This window comes from Euprymna scolopes, chromosome 23, assembly GCF_053919585.1.
Source record: "Euprymna scolopes isolate OS-2025 chromosome 23, ASM5391958v1, whole genome shotgun sequence".
In the NCBI taxonomy this organism is placed as follows: Eukaryota; Metazoa; Mollusca; class Cephalopoda; order Sepiida; family Sepiolidae; genus Euprymna; species Euprymna scolopes.
In genome coordinates, this window is record NC_136504.1 from 57,367,985 (window position 1) to 57,387,640 (window position 19,656).

Here is a 19,656-nt window from a genome sequence, read left to right on the forward strand (position 1 = left end):
TTTTAGGAATAAATACTTAATTTTTTTTTGTGAAATAATGCGTAGCAACAAGTAAGCACTTTTTTTTCTGTTCTCCTTATTGTTTTAAGGAGGTTTGAGGGGGTGAAAGAAATCATTTTCATGACAAAATGTTTTTGTTTATTTTGTCTGCTCTGTTTTCTTTTCTGTTAAGGTTAGCCTTTAAGATTTTCGAGGATTCCTAAAGAAATACTCTTTGCAAATGTCTCCTTTGAATTTTTTTCCAATCCGTCACGGTGTGTTCCGAACCAATCACACACACACACGCACACACACACACACACACACACACACACACACACACACACACACACACACTCTCTCTCTCTCTCTCTCTCTCTCTCTCTCTCTCTCTCTCTCTCTCCCTCTCTCTCTCTTTCTGTAAATTTCGAACAGTTGCAATGCTGTAGAACCACAATATTTCCGGCGACTGTAGCATAACCTGCTAACCCGCTAGATTTATCGTGACGGTTTACCAAAATGATTTATTTTTAATGATTTAAACTAATAGTTTCCTCTAATTTATTAACTGTCATTTGCTGCATTGCTTGAGTGTTTCGCCATATTTATTTATGTAGGCTGCCGAAATATGCCGAGACAACATTCACGGTAAAACGGGTCGTCCTCTGCATAAGTACCGCTTATGTTTTACACAGGCGATCTCTAGGAAAGGACCATATGCAAATAATTTATTTTTTTAAATATGAAAAAGAAAGGGGGGGATTAAGGAGGAGAGGGATGAGGCAGGGGTACAAAAATTAATTATCTATTATTTATACTTCCGGTTACTTGTAGTTACGTTAACGTTATTCGCGTTCTTATTTTACTTATATAAATTCATAAATGATATATCGATTATAATAAAGTCGTATCCTTGTCTGTTTGTTCACAAACAAATTAATTTTCATAATGAAAACGAACTTTTATGCACATTATATCCTCATCATTTTATATATATATATATATATATATATATATATATATATATATATATATATATATATATATACATATTTTATTCACAGAAAATCTACATTAAAAGAGTTACCCAATTTACATCAAAGGAAATTTATTGTAATAATTAGCTGTTTGTTATTAATGGCTTTTAGTAATAGAAGTGTTTCAATTGTTCTGTTTAGGAATAATATTTAAAGTTGATTTATTTAATTTATTTTAATCTAATTTATTTTTAATTATTTGCTAAAGCCGACATCGATATCGTTTAAAAAAAAAGGGGGAGCAAACTTTATTTATTTAAGAACTGACAGTTATTTCCCCTTGATTATTTGATTTTCATAGATGAAAGCTGGTGTGTTATATGTTCCCATGAATCCAACATGTGATCCACTTTAAAGAAAATGATGGCAGGTTAATAATTAGGATATTCGGTGGATCTTAAATAGCATGTGACTAAACACTCCGCCCAGCAATGTTTCGACCTGGCAACACCGGTTATATACAACTAAGTATATATATATATATATATACATATATATATATATATATATATATATATATATATATATATATATATATATATATATTAGTCATGTAATATTTTTCCAGATACCGATACAATTACCGATTCCATTCTAAATTCCCGATTCTGGCACAATTATCGATTCCGATTTCTTTGTAAATGTCTAAATGTTTAACTATAAAGTTGTTATTAAGCTAGATTATCGTAAAAACACATGTTAAATGTGCATATATTTTCTCAAATATAAAAACACACTTGTGGACGATGATCTATAGATCTTAATTTTACTGATAGTTTAAAATCAATCAATATTTTTATTTTATTATTTTTGCTTAAAGTGGAAGTTTTGTTTTACACAAAATAAAATGAAAAAAAAAAGATAATGAAAAGAATCGTTGTTGGCATCGGAAAATATGCACAAATTTTCCGATTCATATACCGATTTCAGTATCTGCAAAAGTTCTGACTAATCTGGAAATTTCTACGCCCCGATCTAACAAGAACCGGTGTGTCAACGAAGACGATGCCTTAAATAAGCTTTCAGACGTTTTTTTCGTATCGGCACTTTTACTGATAGTACACACATGAAGCTCTAGTCTCCTTCGAAATAATATCCACAGGCTGCAATTCACTTGTTGTACCGTTCCAACAACTTCTGGAATGGCCTATGAAAGTCCTCTTGTGTGCGCGTTTCTATGACGCTGTTACGGTTTTTATCCAAGTCTATGGGGTAAAAGGAACGTCGTAAACATATTAATTAAAAATAAAAAAATTGAAAAAAAAAAGATAATTTGAAAAATAAATTTTATGACAAAAGAAAAAGAAAAACAAAATCAAAATAGAAAGGAAACGAATTTCTAATAAGCTTTTTACAGTCGATAGTGCAAGGTGAATAACTCTGTTTTCTAGTTATTTCTCTTTTGATTGAAGTAATTGTTTTTTAATAGTAATGTTTGTTTTTATCTTTTAGATATAAATGCTTTTTGGTCAAATATAATTCAGAAAAATCTATATTTACCAGTTATTGATGAAAGTGGTGCAATGGAACAAAAGGTAGCTGGTTAATTTTAATGTATCCAGTTTTAATGCATTCAAAACCAAGCTTCTATCATTTCATGACAAACGCTTTGATCCCCACTTGGCTCCAATCGATATGAATGGCTCTCGTCCAGAAGATGGTTGGTTGGTTGTTTTTGTTTTACGGCATATCAACTCTTTTTAGGTTATTTAATGCCGAATCCAGTGATTTGGAAGAAAAGGGTTTTTAATAGAATATATTTGGTTTTTTTTTTCAAGTCGGTTTCTATTTAACCCATAGTTGGGACCCTAACAGTTACTACCACTCTGGGTCAGAGTGGACCTGGGAGCAATGGCAATTAAAGGGTGGCTCCACACTCCTCCAAAGCCCATAAGCTTGGGCCTCACCATTGGATATAGTTTAAGGTCATATCCAGTACCTCGTTTAGAAGAGGCTCCCTACTTGGTGTGAGACTCTAAGAAAACCTCTGTCATGGAAGTGAGTCAGAAATAGAGATACGCCATTGAATTTTTCTATGAAGAAAACATTGTATCATTAAACATTCACCGGCGCCTGTTAAGCCGATGACGTCGCGCAGTGAGAAGGTGTGTTCATCGATTTCAAAGTGGCGGTATAGATATAGGTGACAAAGAACTCATTAATTTTAAAACAACAAAAAAAAAAATATGGACATGATGACTTAAATCCGAAAAAAAATCGAAGAATAGTTGCATTGTTTTTATTATAATTACACCTTCTTTGATTTATATCTATATGCATCTGTAAAAGTGAGAATGAGTGCGTGTGATGAAAAATCTTAACCTATATACTCAACGAATTTTTTATCTACAGACTTGAAATTTGGTATATAAGATATTCAGACATGTGGAACATTTTTCATTTGTTTTAACCCTGATAAAAAAGGACTTCTAAGCGGTCAAAAAAAAATTGTTACTTGAGACGGGTTATCAGATTTTTATCTGTTTGTCAACTGTTTCACGACTACGCATACACGAATCGTTCACATGACAGCTTCCTTATCTTAAGAATAAGCGGGTTGAAAAATACTATATAAAGATCGTGTCAAACTGACCTAATGATTATCGTACTTCACTCACTGTTTTTAGGTTTTGGTTTCGATCTCAGGTCAATTATTTTTTTTTTTTACATACAAGAAGTGAACTGTTAAAAAAACATAATACTCGCATGCACATGTCTCAGTTTCTTAATTTTGAAAATAAGTAGATATTCACAACAAATTTTAATAGAAAAATAAGACAAGACTTCATACTTTTACGTAAACAAATATAAGGTAACACGGAGTAGCACCACCAGCCCCCTTTAAAATGCCACTCATGACTCCCAAAGCTTCTACCCATTGAATCTTTAATGAAGCTACAATTCTTTCTAAAATCCTTCATTTTAGCGACAAATAAAGTCTTGTCTATACTTTTCTTGTCTAACAAATTTTCGCTATGAATGTCGAACAATGTTTTTGTTTCAAGGAAATCGTTCTTTTTCTAATCTCTCATTTCAATAGAAAAATGCGAGCATGAAAAGTAATGTGGTTAAGCTTAAACATGGAAAAGTAAAGGACTGGTTGTAAAAACTGGAAAAGAAAAGGACAAGATATTCTAGTAAAAAACATAAATTTATAACTGAAAATATTGCAGCATTAAGAATTAATTATATACTGTTAAATTGAATTTAAAAAAGAAAATTTAATGCTGCAGTATTTTAAGTTAGTTTACTAGATTATCTTGTCCTTTTCTTTTCCAGTTTTAACAACTAGTTCTTTACTTTTCCATGCTAAAGTTTAACCATATTACTTTTCATGCTCGCATTTTTCTCTTGTAATCCATGATTTTTCCAGGCTTCTAATAAATTCACTTTTTCTTTGTTTAATTTCAGTCTTATTTCTAGCCCCCCCTAAACATAACGTACACATATGTAATAACAATGTACAACACTCGTCTGCTTCAATAAAATCCCCAAATTATCTCCCTTTCATTATTTCATTCTGTCTGTTTCACTTGTTACTTCTCTTTTTGCGACAGCGGTAAATTAGCAGCAACACTAGTTCTAAAGCGACGTGGTTGTTATGGAAACCAGTCATAAAAAAACGTCGCTCAGCTCCTTACGTTTTTTATGATTTACGACGGGAGCGCTAAACGTTTTGGTTTCGATTCTAGTTGGTGGAAACCAAATATTTTTTTTTTACTTTTGAAATCAGTATTATATATTAGGTACAATATGATATTCAACAGAGAATTGTTTCTGTAATAATAAATACGAAATCTACATTAATTAAAATATATCTAAACGCATTTTACGAACGACCAGGCAAGGCCTACCCCCCCCCCCGCTAGTAGAGTAATATGTTTTTGAATAGATTTCCTAATAATAAACTTAGACACTCCCGAACAGCGTCCCTCCCACTTCTTTCCATTGTAATCAAACCTTTCTTGATTATTTACTTTAATTTTGTGCCTATTGGGGCACATGGTCTCTATAAGGCCCATCATAAGGTATACCGTAGCCAGCCAAGACGTCGTTTGCAAATTATTGACGCTACCGCTTGTTGGTTTATGCGGTCTCTGATTTCTGGTTGGTTAATAGATCGCTCCATGTGATCCCTAAGAAACGCAACGCATATCTTAATCCGCTTTAACTAACTCTAATGTGAACCAGATTTAGAAAGAACTGAATTAACCCTGAAATAATGTGAAGAATACAAATTTGAAAGGACATATTTTAGTGCCTATCTGATGAAATCTTTGACAGAATTTTACCTGTTTGTTTATATCATGTGCTGTTTGAGATGCTTGAAAAAGTTGAACTAAAACTACTACTTAAAGTAAGAGATGATCATCTATAATTTCAAGTTCGCTTTATTTGATTCTGCTCTAACGAAATGTAACAAATAAAACTATAAAGCGAACTTCGTGTTCAAAGTTTAATTTCTACATTGTTGAAAACTTTATTTTAGCCAAAATAAGGCATAATGTCACTGAGCCATAATAGGTTGCGATGATTGGAGACCGGATTTTTAACAGCTATCCTAAGTGTGAAATTTATAGAGAAATATGTTTGTTCACAATTACATCTAAATTTTTGTACATAATTCATGCTTTTATCTTTTATTATTTTATCTTTCAGTTGGATGTAGTCCCCAAAAGCCTTGTCTAAATGGAGGCATATGTCTAAACAAAACCTGCAAATGTGAATGTGCACCGTCATACTATGGTGCATTTTGCGAATATCGTAAGTATAATGTATATATATATATATATATATATATATATATATATATATATATATATATATTACAATAAATCCGTATGAAGTCTGTTTGTTTGTTTGTTTGCTCAAAATGACGTCATAGCATATATATGTATAATGTATATGTTCTGATGTCACATATGACAACATACGTAACAGATAATGTCATACATGACGTTACTGCAAAGTTGAAAGAGAAAAAGATTCCCGGGCAACGTCGGCTACATACAGACAGTATATATATATATATATATATATATATATATATATATATATATATATATATATATATATACTATAATAATTATTAAATACCTACAGACACTAGTCTTTAATCCTTTTGGGAATCAGCAGTGCAGGGTGTCACGATTAACAACAGTCGATAAATTCGAACCCGGCGACAGAAGCCATCTCTGGCTTCATTAGCAAGGACCTAATCCATTTGGCTACCGTTAACTGTGAGAAATGTTGTTGAATTTTAAACATTTATTTTTTAAATGCTTTTTAACGCCTGTCAGAGTGATCCAATTATTATATGATGATCTATGCATAAGAGCTAAATTGACCGACCTTAATTGAAAGTGCCCAACGATAAGAAACGGGTTTTTTAAAGGGGCTAACATATATATATATATATATATACACTTCTCAGTCTATATACAACGAATTTTTGACCTACGAACTTGAAATTTGGTGTTCAGACATGGGGCATAGAATTTTTATCTGCTCGTCAACTGTTTCACAAATGGCCATGCGTGAATCGTTCATATGATACATTGCTTATGTTAAGAATAAGTACACTTGAAATATATATATATATATATATATGCTTAATACATATGAATTCACATATACATTTAAAAAGATTATTTCAACGCTGTTTACTTGCAGATGTTGAGTTTCAGCTACATATTTGATTTCACTTAAGCGTCACTAATAATGATAAAATATAAACTTTTTTCAGTTAATTGAATCCGTTATAATTTCCTCACAATTGAAAACACAAAGAAACGATGTTCCGTTGTTTCACACCTTCTACTTCTGTTATGCATAAATACAAAAAAACATAAGAAAACTATCAGAAACCTTACAAACGACTCAAAATGTACAAACACTGTACTAGTGTTGGCATTTATTTTATTTCATGCAAAGAGTGTTTCATAAAATAACGAAATGAATGCAGGAAAGCAGAAGAATGCATGACCATTCAAGAAATATTAAAATAAACGATTACCAAAATACTCTTTTCGCCCATAGTTTAAATTTTAACCACATGTTCAATTTTATTCAGACTATACTAATAAGACCAATTCACAGTAAAAACTGAATCTATATATTAATACGATAGCGTGTGTGTTATTTGCTGTATCAAGCTTACATCGAGGTCGTTTAACTGTTATGTGCTTCCATTTCTTGTCATAAATAATTTTACCAAGAATTATTATATATAACTTTGGAATTCAGTTTTGCTGATGAACTCAAGTCATATAGATATATATTTTTATTTTTGAAATCGCAACTTTATAATATATAAAAATCGATAGAATATTTACTCTATAATAATATATACGAAATCTGCAAGAATTTGAATATCATATTTAAGCGTATTTTATGACCTGGATACACCGGGCGTCCCTGCTAGCTTGGATAAATACTTTTATTTGGATACACTTGGCCTTCGGGACAAGATCAAAGTGTAGTATCTGTTCTTCAGATGCTGCACTTCTATTTCTTGTTCTCTTTCGGTGGAGGAGAAATCCTTCACGACTGAGACAATTTTTATTTTTGTACCTTTTCTCCACGTTAAAAAACGACCCTGGTGTCTAACTCTGGGGAGGCATAGTAAATAGGTACAATAATATCAGAACGTCTCCATTTACGCTGAATATCTACAGAATGCCAATATTAATATATTACATATTAATCAGTCCTCTGTGAAATTTCCACAGGTCCCGCCACTTGGTTATTATTACTCAATCTATGAAGCAGCAAACAGATACTGACTGCATCATACATAGGGTAGCTAAAATTTTAATCTACGAAAATAACATAACAGTTGGTACTTAAGAATTAGAATAAATCGAATGCTTATTATTCCCAATCGATAAACCTATCAATTGACGTATCGATAGTTTTGATTGAGTTTCTGCTTAAAAGAAAGATCGCTTTGATTTTAAAATCGAGGTAGACGATGCTCGTCTATCAGGACACTTTAATGGGAAGTGCGTGGACGAACTCAAAGCACTAGTACCCCTCGACGTAAATATCCTTGATAAACCAGACAAACAGCAAAATCTAACCCCTACACTGTAAAAATCCCTAGATGCCAGAAATCGTCTACTCAAATACCTACTTTTCTCGAACTGCTAGACTTTGAAATTTCATCTCAGGTCTCTGCTTCCCTGACTGTACCGACATGCAGATGTTCAAGTGTAATGCGAACAGACATCTCACTGCTCAACTCCCTACAAATTGTCCCCTGCAAGTCTGGTCCGAAATAGTGGCCTTGTTTGGAGGTGACAAAATAGTAAAAAAAAAAAAAAAAAGGTCTGTAACAACCCATCAAGAGAAAGAAACACTATGGACAAGATTACGGATGATCTTACCTTATATTATCAGGTTAAGAAAGCGCACAATCAATATAGCGAGCACCTATTGGAAAAAAAGAAGGATTCCAACGGGTACTTTGCTCTGTAAAAATATCAATTAGAATATCAAATATTATACTGTTATAAATAGATGCATTTTTATCTGACATGATATGTTTTTCTTTCAGACAGTCCATGCTATCGGAAATGTCCAAATGGTACACACTGCGTACGAGATGGAGATAAAACAAGCTGCGTTGAAATGCGTAAGATTAAAGCAACATATTTTTTTCATATTATCCTCAGCATCTTTATTGCACTAGTGCGAATCAAACGTAAAATCAGTTATGAATATTTAATCTGCATATTGATTGTTTATAACCATTTATAAAAAATGTTCTTTATTAGCCGTTCCATATAAGTTATCAAATTTACCAAATTTTCATTACTAATGATTACTATATTGTCCAATTTCTACTGTACACTCTTTAACCCTTATCCTTGAGTGGCCTCTTGGCCTTGATAATGTGGTGATGCCTATGTAAAAAAAAATATATATAGTAATTACAGGTTTTAAATTTAAATAGGTTAAGTTCTCAACTTGTGTTTTAATTAGGTTCCAATTAAAAGTAGCAAGGACAACCCTTGAATATGAGTTGAGTTTTTCTATTAGGATGCTTGAAAGAAAATTGACGAGTGCTGCTTCATCAGTTAATAATAAAAAAAACAGCAGTTTGTCTGGCCCACGCTTGTTGCTCCTGTGTGTTAGTCTACACATTCAGGGGGGTTTCTTTTTTCAGTTGTTTTCATTATTGTTGTTCGTTGTATTTTTCCAGTCATTCCTTTGATTCCAATTTCTCCCATTCTTTTTTCAAAGTTTTTCGGGATTGTTCCTAGTGCGCCTACTATTTAGAGGTATTATTTTTATTTTGTTATTCCTAGTGCTCTTACAATTATTAGTATTATTTTGATTATTTTTTTTCATCTTCCATATCTCTTTCACCTCTCTGGCTATCTCTGTGTATTTGTTCCGTTTCTCCTTTTCTTTGATATTCACCCTGTGGTCAACTGGAAGAGCAAAGTCTACCATTTGATAAGACTTTTCTTTCTTGTTAATTATTACAACATCCTGTCTTCTTGCTTGGATGGGTTTATCAGTTTTTATGTCCTTGTCCTATAGGATTTTGTGATTCTCGTTTTCAAGTACTGTTGCTGGCTTATATTTGTACCACTTGTCTATGCGTTTGAGATGCAATTGTTTGCATAATTCCCAGTGTACTACTCTTCCCACTTGGTCGTGTCTGTTCTTATATTCCTTTTGGGCCAGTTTACTGTAATCACTTACTATATGGTTTATCGTCTCGTTTCTTCGTCAACAGAGTCTGCATTTGCTGTTTTCTTGTGTTTTGTGGATCTTTGCTTTGATGTGGTTGGTTCTTATCGAGTTATCTTGTGTTACACTTATTAGGGATTCAGTTTCTCGGCTTATGTGTCCTTTTCGCATCCATATCCAAGTGTTTTCGTTATTTTCATCTTTTGTCATCCTTATGAATCTTCCATGTAGTTGTTTCTCTTCCTATTTTTATTTTCTTGTCTTATCCTTTGTCTCTCTGTTTTCTGTTTTATTGTTTTTTTATTTTTGTTTTTTGTTTTTAGTGTCTCTTGCTTCCATGAATATTCTTTCAGTGTTTTGCATTATGTATTTTTCTAGTTCTTTTTGGGTGTCATTCACACAGTCTTCTATACAAACCAGTCCCTTCCCGCCGCCTTTCCTTTTTATATAGAGTCGGTCAGCATCCCCCTTCGGGTGTAGTGCGTTGTGCATGGTGATGAGTTTCCTGGTCTTCTGGGAGAGCTGTCTCAGTTCTTTATTCCCTCTATGAACGGTCCAGAGTATCTTACTAGCGATACTGCCCATGTATTTATGCTTTTATTAGGTTTCTGCTATATAATTTAGTTTCGCGAAGTTTTCTTGTTCTCCTGAGGTATTCCTTTCCAATTCTCTCTTTCATTTCTGTTGTTTTGGCGGTGTCTGCTTCTAGTACTCCTAGGTATTTATAGGTGTCTTGTTCCCCTAGTGCCCTCATCTCCGTTTGGTCGGATAGTTCTATGCCTTCTGTCGTGTCTAGTTTCCCCTTTCTTATAACTAATAGTGCGCACTTTTCCATACCAAACTCCATTTGAATATCCTGACTGAAGATCCTGGTGGTATTTATTAATGTCTTTAATTCATTTTCGGTCGTTGCGAAAAGTTTCAGATCGTCCATGTACATCAGGTGGTTCATTTTTTCCTACGTGTTAGAGAACTTGTATCCAGCTTGGCACTTTCCCAGTATATTGTTCGGGGCCATCATGCCTATGATGAGCAGTAATGGTGATGGTGAATCTCCTTGGAAGATGCCTCTTTGTATGTTAATTTCTGTTATGTGTTGTTAATCAGCTGTCAATTCCAGTCTCCATGTTCTCATTGCATTTTCAATCACTTTGATGACTCTGCTTGGGATTTTATACATTTTAAAGCATTCTATTATCCATGATTGGGGGATCCTGTCGTACGCCTTTTTGTAGTCGATCCATGCAATGGCTAAATTCTTTTTTTTTTGTCTCCTTTAGGATCTTTTGGTCTATATATAGCAGATCATGTGTTCCTCTGTTTCTTTTATGGCATCCTTTCTGTTCCTCGAAGAGTTCATGATTATTCAGGGAGTGGTAGATTTGTTCCCTCGGTTGTGCTGTTAGTATTTTCTCCATAGCGGGTAAGCACGTGATATGCCTATAGTTCCTTTCTCTGTGTCCTTCTGTATCAGAGTAGTTCTTCATTTTGTCATCCACGCTGGTACGTTTTTTTTTTGCTATATACATCTTCTCATGATTTGGATTAGTCTTTCGGGTACAGTTGTAAATTTTTTGAACCAGTATGCATGCATCCCGTCGTGTCCTGGTGCTCTCCAGCTTGCCATTTTTCCTATGGTTGTCTTTATGGTTTCCTTGCTGATTTCATTCGCTGTTCCTTCGATTTTTTTCTAACTCTTCTTTATTATTATTATTATTATTATTATTATTATTATTATTATTATTATTATTATTATTATTATTATTATCATTATTATTATTATCATTATTATTATTATTATTATTATTATTATTATTAATGTTACAAAATAATTTGTAATTTACAATAGTTTGGTTAATTATAAACTAAAGTTGTCATTCTAAAGCTAATTAATTAGAAAAACAGTTTATTCATGTTATTTTTTATATGAGCTCGTTAAACCATCCAAGAACGAGATTTTAAGCCTAGTCTGTATTGTGGGGTATCACTGATACACAAGATATGAACTCTTCCAAACAGTATAAATATCGACTCTCGAGGGATGGTGGATGTATTTTGTAGTACGCTATTTTGGCGCTAAGTACTACGACTCTGTGTATTCTGTCTTGTTGTAAATCCCTTTTTATAAATCATATACGTGCCTTTATTCATAATTCTTCTGAGCCTTGGCAATGAGCAACTAAAATTCATAAAGGGGATACTTACAATACAACACTTCTGGCAACAAAAGACTTGAATTCAGAAAACAAAATCCGTTTTCCACAGAAAAAAAAGAAAAAGGATAAACTGATACCAGTAATTAGACACCGAAACTGCTTGACAACGATGTAGCATTCTCAACAAACAAGATAGATTTTAAACTGGAACTACAAAAATATCTCAAAGTATTTCAACTTTCAAGTCGTCAAAACTGTACTTGAAGAACATTTCCATTTAAAAAGAGAATAAATCCATAAGCAGAAAAAACTAAACTTTATTCAATGTACAACATTTAATTGTAATTAGTAATATTACATAAACTATTAGAGAAAAAAGCTCTTTTAAAAATAAATCTACAAGATGGAGGACTTCAAGACAATTATTGTTCAGATGCTTCAACAGCAACAAAAAATACAAAAACAGATTCCATCATAACAATAACTACAAAAAGCAACAGATCCTACGACAGCAGAAAATTGAAGTAAGTCCAACAACAAGGAAAATGGAAGAACGACAACAGAAAAACAACAAAAAATAATTAAAGAATTAATTCGGCAACCAATAAAGCAATCACAGATAATAACACAGCGTTTTCGCAAAACACGATAATGGACAGATCCTAACCATGAGACATTTACTTACCAACCAAACTGTCGCCGTTTTAATTAGAAGATATAAAGGTCTTTACAACGTTGATTGCGAAGTCTGACCCGATGCTAAGAAAGTTCAACCGTTTTTCGAAAGTTATCAACTGTTGAAAACAATAGATTCGTTGATTACATCCTACCTTAAAAGATCAAGAATTTAGAGTTCGCAGAAACCGTGAAATTACTATTAGAAGTTTTCAGCTCAATACACCATTGTTTCACAGAAGGTGAAAATGTTTTCATTTGGCTAATCAGGGCAACGATAATTAAGTAGTGTTCGTGTTGGTCGTAAAGAAGAACTGTGACGAATTTACACCAGAAGAATTGTCGGCAGATGATTTTAAATAATTCATTCTCGCTCAAGGACTAGTGTCGACAAAAATACTGAGATTAGACGAAGAGTACTAGCTAAACTTTATAGTCACTCTAAGGTAACTTGCAGATGGTTACCAAATATTATAAGCGTGAGAAACGATTCTAAAACATAGTGGAATCAGGCGTTACATCCGTTAGAAAAGTACAGTATACATTCAAAACATACTCAGTTCAAAAAAGAGAAAAACGAATATATTCAACGAAATGCCCAGTAGAAACCAAAAATTACTACTCTGAAAAAGAGAGAAAAGAAGATATTTACCCATACTTTCAGACCATAAACAAAAGAAATTACTACTGAAACCATGTTACCAATGTGAAGATTTACATTCGGGATAACATTTGTCAAAATTGCGGCAAGCTTGGTCATAAAGGTTCGCATTGTAGAAGCAAATAGAATTAGACAGAGAAAATCCAACGAAAAGTAAGAGGAAAATTTACGCAAATACGTAATATTCAAAATATTTAATAAAACGGTAAAATTATAATCAGACGCTGGGTCCAATCTTTCAATTATAAATTTGCATACATGGAAAAAAAAACTTAACAAACCGTCTGTGCGTAAAAAAAACTTTCGAGTTCCATGAGTCGTCTTCAGGCGAGTGATGAATTGAAATAAATTGCGTTGGTGAATTTATTGAAAAAGTCGATTAAAATCGTTTAAAATAGTTCAAAGCACTTAAACGTGCCCTCCCCATTATATTGAACTTGATTGATAGTCAATTTTAATCGACTTTTTCAATAAATTAAGCAACAATTTTTTTTAATTTACAACTCATGGAAGTCGAAAACGTTCGTGATTATGGCAATTTTTATACTTGAACAGAAGTATGAACATTGACCAGTCAAATAAAAAAAAAACGGGTTGCAAGAGAAACAAACAAGAAATACTCCTGCTGTTCAATGAAACATGATTAAAGAAAAAATGCTGCCCAAATATACGAATATATATATCGTTTGTTCCATGCCTTTATACAAACATTAGAGGTTACATATGTGCATACATGTTTCAGCGTAATCTCACTTCAAAGATACGACTTCATCGGACAAAAAAGGAACGATACTGAAACGAGAGCCAAAATTACTTTTTTATAAGATATTCGGGTGTGGTTTACGCTTTAGAAGAAAGTGGGTGTATATTTCGTGAATGTGAGCAGTAAAAGTTTTGGAGGGAGGTGTAGTGAAGGAAAGGAAGGAGGGTGGGGGGTTGAAGGAGGAGGGGAAACACGATCCCGTGTGGTTAAGCTGTCATAGCGATGAGGTATTAGTATTATTTAAACTAGGCGGTTGTTTATAGGCCTAAGGTTTTGATTTGATCTGAAGTAATATCGCCGCTACTTCCCTATCTTAGGTTTTATGCTTATTCTTTTTTTCTTTACTGGTGGAGACTTCTTTATCCGTCTATTTTATTAATAAGTTCTATTTATTCTGTTCCTCGATTTTTTATCCATTCATTTGTTTCTTGTTTTCAATTTATTTATTTATATATTTGTTTGTTTATTTATTTATAAGATGTATTGTCAAATAAACAGTAAGTTGAACAGATATATATTTTTATGTTATTTAAATAGAGGATGTATACTGAGAGTTATATTTTTCACTCTACCGCAGTGTCTGAAGTAATTACAGCGGCAAAGGTTTTCATGTCTATATATAAACTTAATTTCGATAGTTGTCATTCTTTCTTTTGGGTTGTTTATGTTTTCCTGAATGCTAGAATATATATATATATATATATATATATATATATATATATATATATATATAGTGTTATAATGGAATAATTCCAGGAGGAAATCCGGGTATGAGAGCTCAATGTGGTTATCAGAGCAATAAAATAAAAATATAACGCGGAAATTACATAATTATCGATGCAATAATTTATTTCAACCTTATGGTATTTTCAAGCATCTAAACTAGACAATTACATTTTTGATGCATTTTTGAGTATCAAAAATGTAATTGTCTAGTTTAGATGCTTGAAAATACCATAAGGTTGAAATAAATTATTGCATCTACAATTATGTAATTTCCGTGTTATATTTATATATATATATATATATATATATATATATATATATATATATATGTGTGTGTGTGTGTGTGTGTATTATAGGGTTATATGCTTCGTTATAGGGATAGGTTCCTCAGACCATGTACCTGTAAACCGGTACATAGTAGCATATATTTGTCTATATTGGTGGAGTATTCTGCCCCCAAAGTCCTCTAGTTAGAGTACTTAGTTATCGTTTGGGGTCAGTTATATGGTTAGTTTCCTTATGTAATGCTGCTTTACGAAAATACTTCTTGTATGTTTATATCAACATTCTAATTTTAAGCGTGCTAGATCCATAGATTATTTAAGTTAATCGTTAAACACAAGACAACGGATTAAAACCTGTATGCACATATGTAATCAACCATGTTTGTATAATAAAAAGACTATACACCAGCTTTGTCCTTCATTGAGCACAATAATAATCACGCAAGTTTTATTGCATTTATTTCTAGGAAACCAATCTAAACAACCATTATACATACATATATATATATATATATATATATATATATATATATACATTTATATATATACATTTATATATATATACATTTATATATATATACATTTATATATATACATTTATATATATATACATTTATATATATATACATTTATATATATATACATTTATATATATACATTTATATATATACATTTATATATATATACATTTATATATATATATATATATATATATATATATATATATATATATATATATATATAACGAACGTACTAATACTGATGAGATTGTGAGCAAACTTCTTCCTCAATAAGCATGAACGCCTAGATACAAAAGAATGGTACGAATACAAACGCCTAAACACGAAAAACCAATAAAACTTCGAAAATAACCTCCCAAACGTAATAACGATTTAGAGTTGCACAAACAATAGAATAATCTCACAAAATGCTTACAGTTGTTATCCCGCAATTTGTTTCTAAAGTGTCCCCGCCTTTCCACATGATATTTCCAAATGGTCACCTACCAGGTACTGACCAGGTTTAACGTTACTTAAGACTGGCCATTTAACGTTTCAACATAATTATACCGTATGTTTTAAGTTTTATTAATTAATGATTTTTAATGATATATATATATATATATATATATATATATATATATATATATATATATATATATACAGCGTGACCCCAAAAAAAATTAGGCCCCGTTTCTTAGTGTTTTGTCCAAATGAAATGAAACTTTTTTTTATTATATTCAAAACATCACATCAAAACACTAAGGTCTTAGATCTTTTTTCTCCGTTCTACAGCATATGTTCTAGATGGCCTCCATTTAGCTTTTGTTTTTGTTTTTTTGGGGGTCACCCTGTATATATATATATATATATATATATATATATATATATATATATATATATATATATATATATATATATATTTAAACAGCATTTTAAAAAATCATTAATTAATAAAACAAAGCATACGGTATATAATCCTGGCTTGAGGTAGTTGCTTGTCTAGCCGTACTGATGAGCTGTGAAGCAGCGAAACAGTACTGCACGTGGATGACTACATATATATATATATATATATATATATATATATATATATATTAGGTAGCAAAAGTATTTAGTACATTGGGGTTTTTTTTTCGTATTTCTAAAGGTATATCAAGTTAATTTGAATGAAATCTACACTCAATTTTTGAACAGCTATTATCTATTTAAAAATAAAATGGAAATGAAGATATACTTAGTTGACAAATATTTATTAACAAAATATCAAATTACTCATATGCAAAAGTGTTTAGCACACTGTCAAATTTCATTCTTAAGTAGTCATTTTATCTTGAATATTTTCTACAATACTTTCAACCTATCAGAAATTTCATTTTTAAGCAGTCATTTAATGTTGCTACAATATTTTACCGAATCAGAAGGCATCCCAGAGTTTGGGCTCCTTATAGGTCAGTTGATAACAGCTTTTAGACACTGTGCAGGTTGCCTCTTTCATTAGTGTTTTCAAATGGTTAAACAAAGGAATTGACTAATGATATACGCCAGGAAATCATAGAAGGCGTAAAGATGGAAAGCGATACAGGAAAATAGCTTCAGAACTAAATTTGGTGGTGAGTACAGTTAGGGCTGTCGTGAGAAATTGGAAAACAACGGGTGGTAATGCTAAAAATTACTTTAGAAATGATCGGACACGTAAATTAAATGATGTTACTGCTTGTTGCATTGCCCGTAATGTGAAGAAAGAACCATTTCTGACTCGTTCAGAAATTTAGAAGGATTTGCAGAAAGCAAGCATTGAAGTAAGCAAGGACACAATCAAACGATCATTGAATCGTACAGGCCTGTATTATAAATCACCGAGAAAGATGTAGAGTCCTGGACACGTGAAGAATCGTTTGAAATTCGTTTCGTCAGATGAAACTAAAATTGAGCTTTTCAAAAGAAACATGCGCACCCGTGTATGGAGAAAAAAGGGCACAAAATTTAAATTATCTAATACCATTATCACTGTAAAATTTGGAGATGAAAGTGTGATGATTTGGGGCTGCTTTTCTGCAAATACAGTTTGAGGAATTTTAAACATAGAATGGAAAATGAATGCAGCAAAATACACAAAACTTTTGTCAACACATCTGTTCAAGAGCGCCGCAGATTTAGGATTGGGCCATGATTTTTATCTTCTAGCAAGACAATGATCCAAAGCACAAGGCTAAAATAACTATGAAATGGTTTAAGGATAATGGGATCAGTGGTCTACAGTGGCCTAGCCAGTCACCCGACCTAAATCCCATCGAAAATCTGTGGAAAACTTTTAAGTTAAGGGTGCATGCAAGGAATCAAAGAACGTTTGCAAAGAAAAATGGCTGAAACTATCAGCAAATGATTGTAAGTAACTGGAAAAGCGTCTGGAGGCTGTAATGCAAAACAGACGATATACAACTAAATATCAATAAATATGTTAAATAATTTTGCATAATTTGGGAATTTGAGTTTTTGTTAATAAATATTTGTAAATTAAACAAATTTCCCTTTTATTTTTAGATAGATAATATCTCTTCAGAGATTGAGTGTAAATTTCATTCAAATAAAACTTGATGTTTTTTGAGAAATATGAAAAACAACAATTTACCAAATACTTTTGTTACCCACTATATATATATATATATATATATATATATATATATATATATATATATATATATATATATATATATATATATATACACTTGTGCCCGATATTATTCATACCCCCCTTTAAAAATTGAGTTTATTAGGTGTAACTTTGTAAGAATTTATTGTTTCCGTCCATATTGATACATATTCTTAATAAACCTCTTCTGATCATTTTCGTCATTTTAAAATCTCGGGATACTTGTAATAAAAGAAATATACAGCTATTTATAAAATCTGCAATGTTCAAAAATAATCATACCCCCTTATTTTTTCAGTATTAATCGAGTTTCTGACTGTTTGTTTCCTGTTTGATTCTTATTTTGAATGCTTTTATACAACCTTTGATTAATTTCATTTCGTTTTTTGCATTTTTCAGAAATTAAAATGATATCAACTGAAAACCAATAAAAGAATAAAAATTATTAGAATGGGGAAGAAAAAAGAGCTTAGTAATGATCTTAGGCCTAAAATTGTGAATTCACATAAGGATGTTAAGGTTACAAGTCAATTTCCAAGAAATTTGAGGTCCCTACAGAAACAGTACAGAGCATCATCAAAAAATTCCAGAGCCACCACACAACAAACAACTTGATTGGTAGAGGAAGGAAAAGGAAACTGTCTGTTAAAGCCACCAGGAATATTGTAAGAAGTGTTAATGCAAATCCAACCACCACTACTAAGGACATTTTAGAAAATCTGGAGTCTTCTGGCATAAAAATATCAAGGCAAACATTGCAAAGGACTCTGCATGAAAATGGTCTGAAAGGAAGAAGACCAAGAAGGACTCCATTGCCCACCGGAAAACACCTTGCAACACTTCTAAAGTTTGCTAGGACCCATGTGAATTCTCCAGAGTCCGTTTACTCAAGTATTTTGTGGACTGACGAAACAAAAATTGAATTGTTTGGCCATATGGATGCTTCTTACGTTTGGAGGAAGAAAGGAGAAGCTTACAACCCAAAGAACACCATACCCACGGTGAAACATGGTGGTGGTAGCCTAATGTTTTGGGGCTCCTTTTCGGCTAGTGGTCCAGGTAGTTTAGTCAAAATAGATGGAACCATGAAGAAGGAGCAATATTTGGAGATACTCCAGAAAAACATTAGACAGGATGCGGAGAAGCTCCATTTAGGACCAAACTGGGTCCTTCAACAGGATAATGATCCAAAGCATACTGCCAAAATAGTCAAGAACTAGTTTGAGGATAATCAAATTAATGTTTTGGAATGGCCTAGACAGAGTCCCGACATGAACCCTATCGAAAACCTCTGGCACATATTGAAAACTGAGGTTAAAAAGCGGAAACCTAGAAATTTTAGGGATTTGGAGAACTACTGCATTGAAGAATGGTAAAAAAATCAGTGTTGATGCTTGTAAAAACCTTGTTGATAAATATCCAAAACGGTTATAGGCAGTTATTAAGAATAAAGGGCATGCTATTGACTATTAGTAAGAGAGGTATGAATAATTTTGAACTAGTGCCATTATTGTTTTTC

The 19,656-nt window shown here is 32.2% G+C and overlaps 1 protein-coding gene across 1 annotated transcript in view; it reads left to right on the forward strand.

The window, feature by feature from the left end:
- Nucleotides 1–19,656, forward strand: part of LOC145245919 (matrilin-1-like) — a 145,871-nt gene that overhangs the window by 50,069 nt on the left and 76,146 nt on the right. The window contains exons 2-3 of the mRNA XM_080107661.1: nucleotides 5,676–5,780; nucleotides 8,575–8,652. Coding sequence (XP_079963787.1) covers nucleotides 8,649–8,652 — 4 coding nt within the window. The 5' untranslated portion in view covers nucleotides 5,676–5,780; nucleotides 8,575–8,648. The remainder of the gene's footprint in view (nucleotides 1–5,675; nucleotides 5,781–8,574; nucleotides 8,653–19,656) is intronic.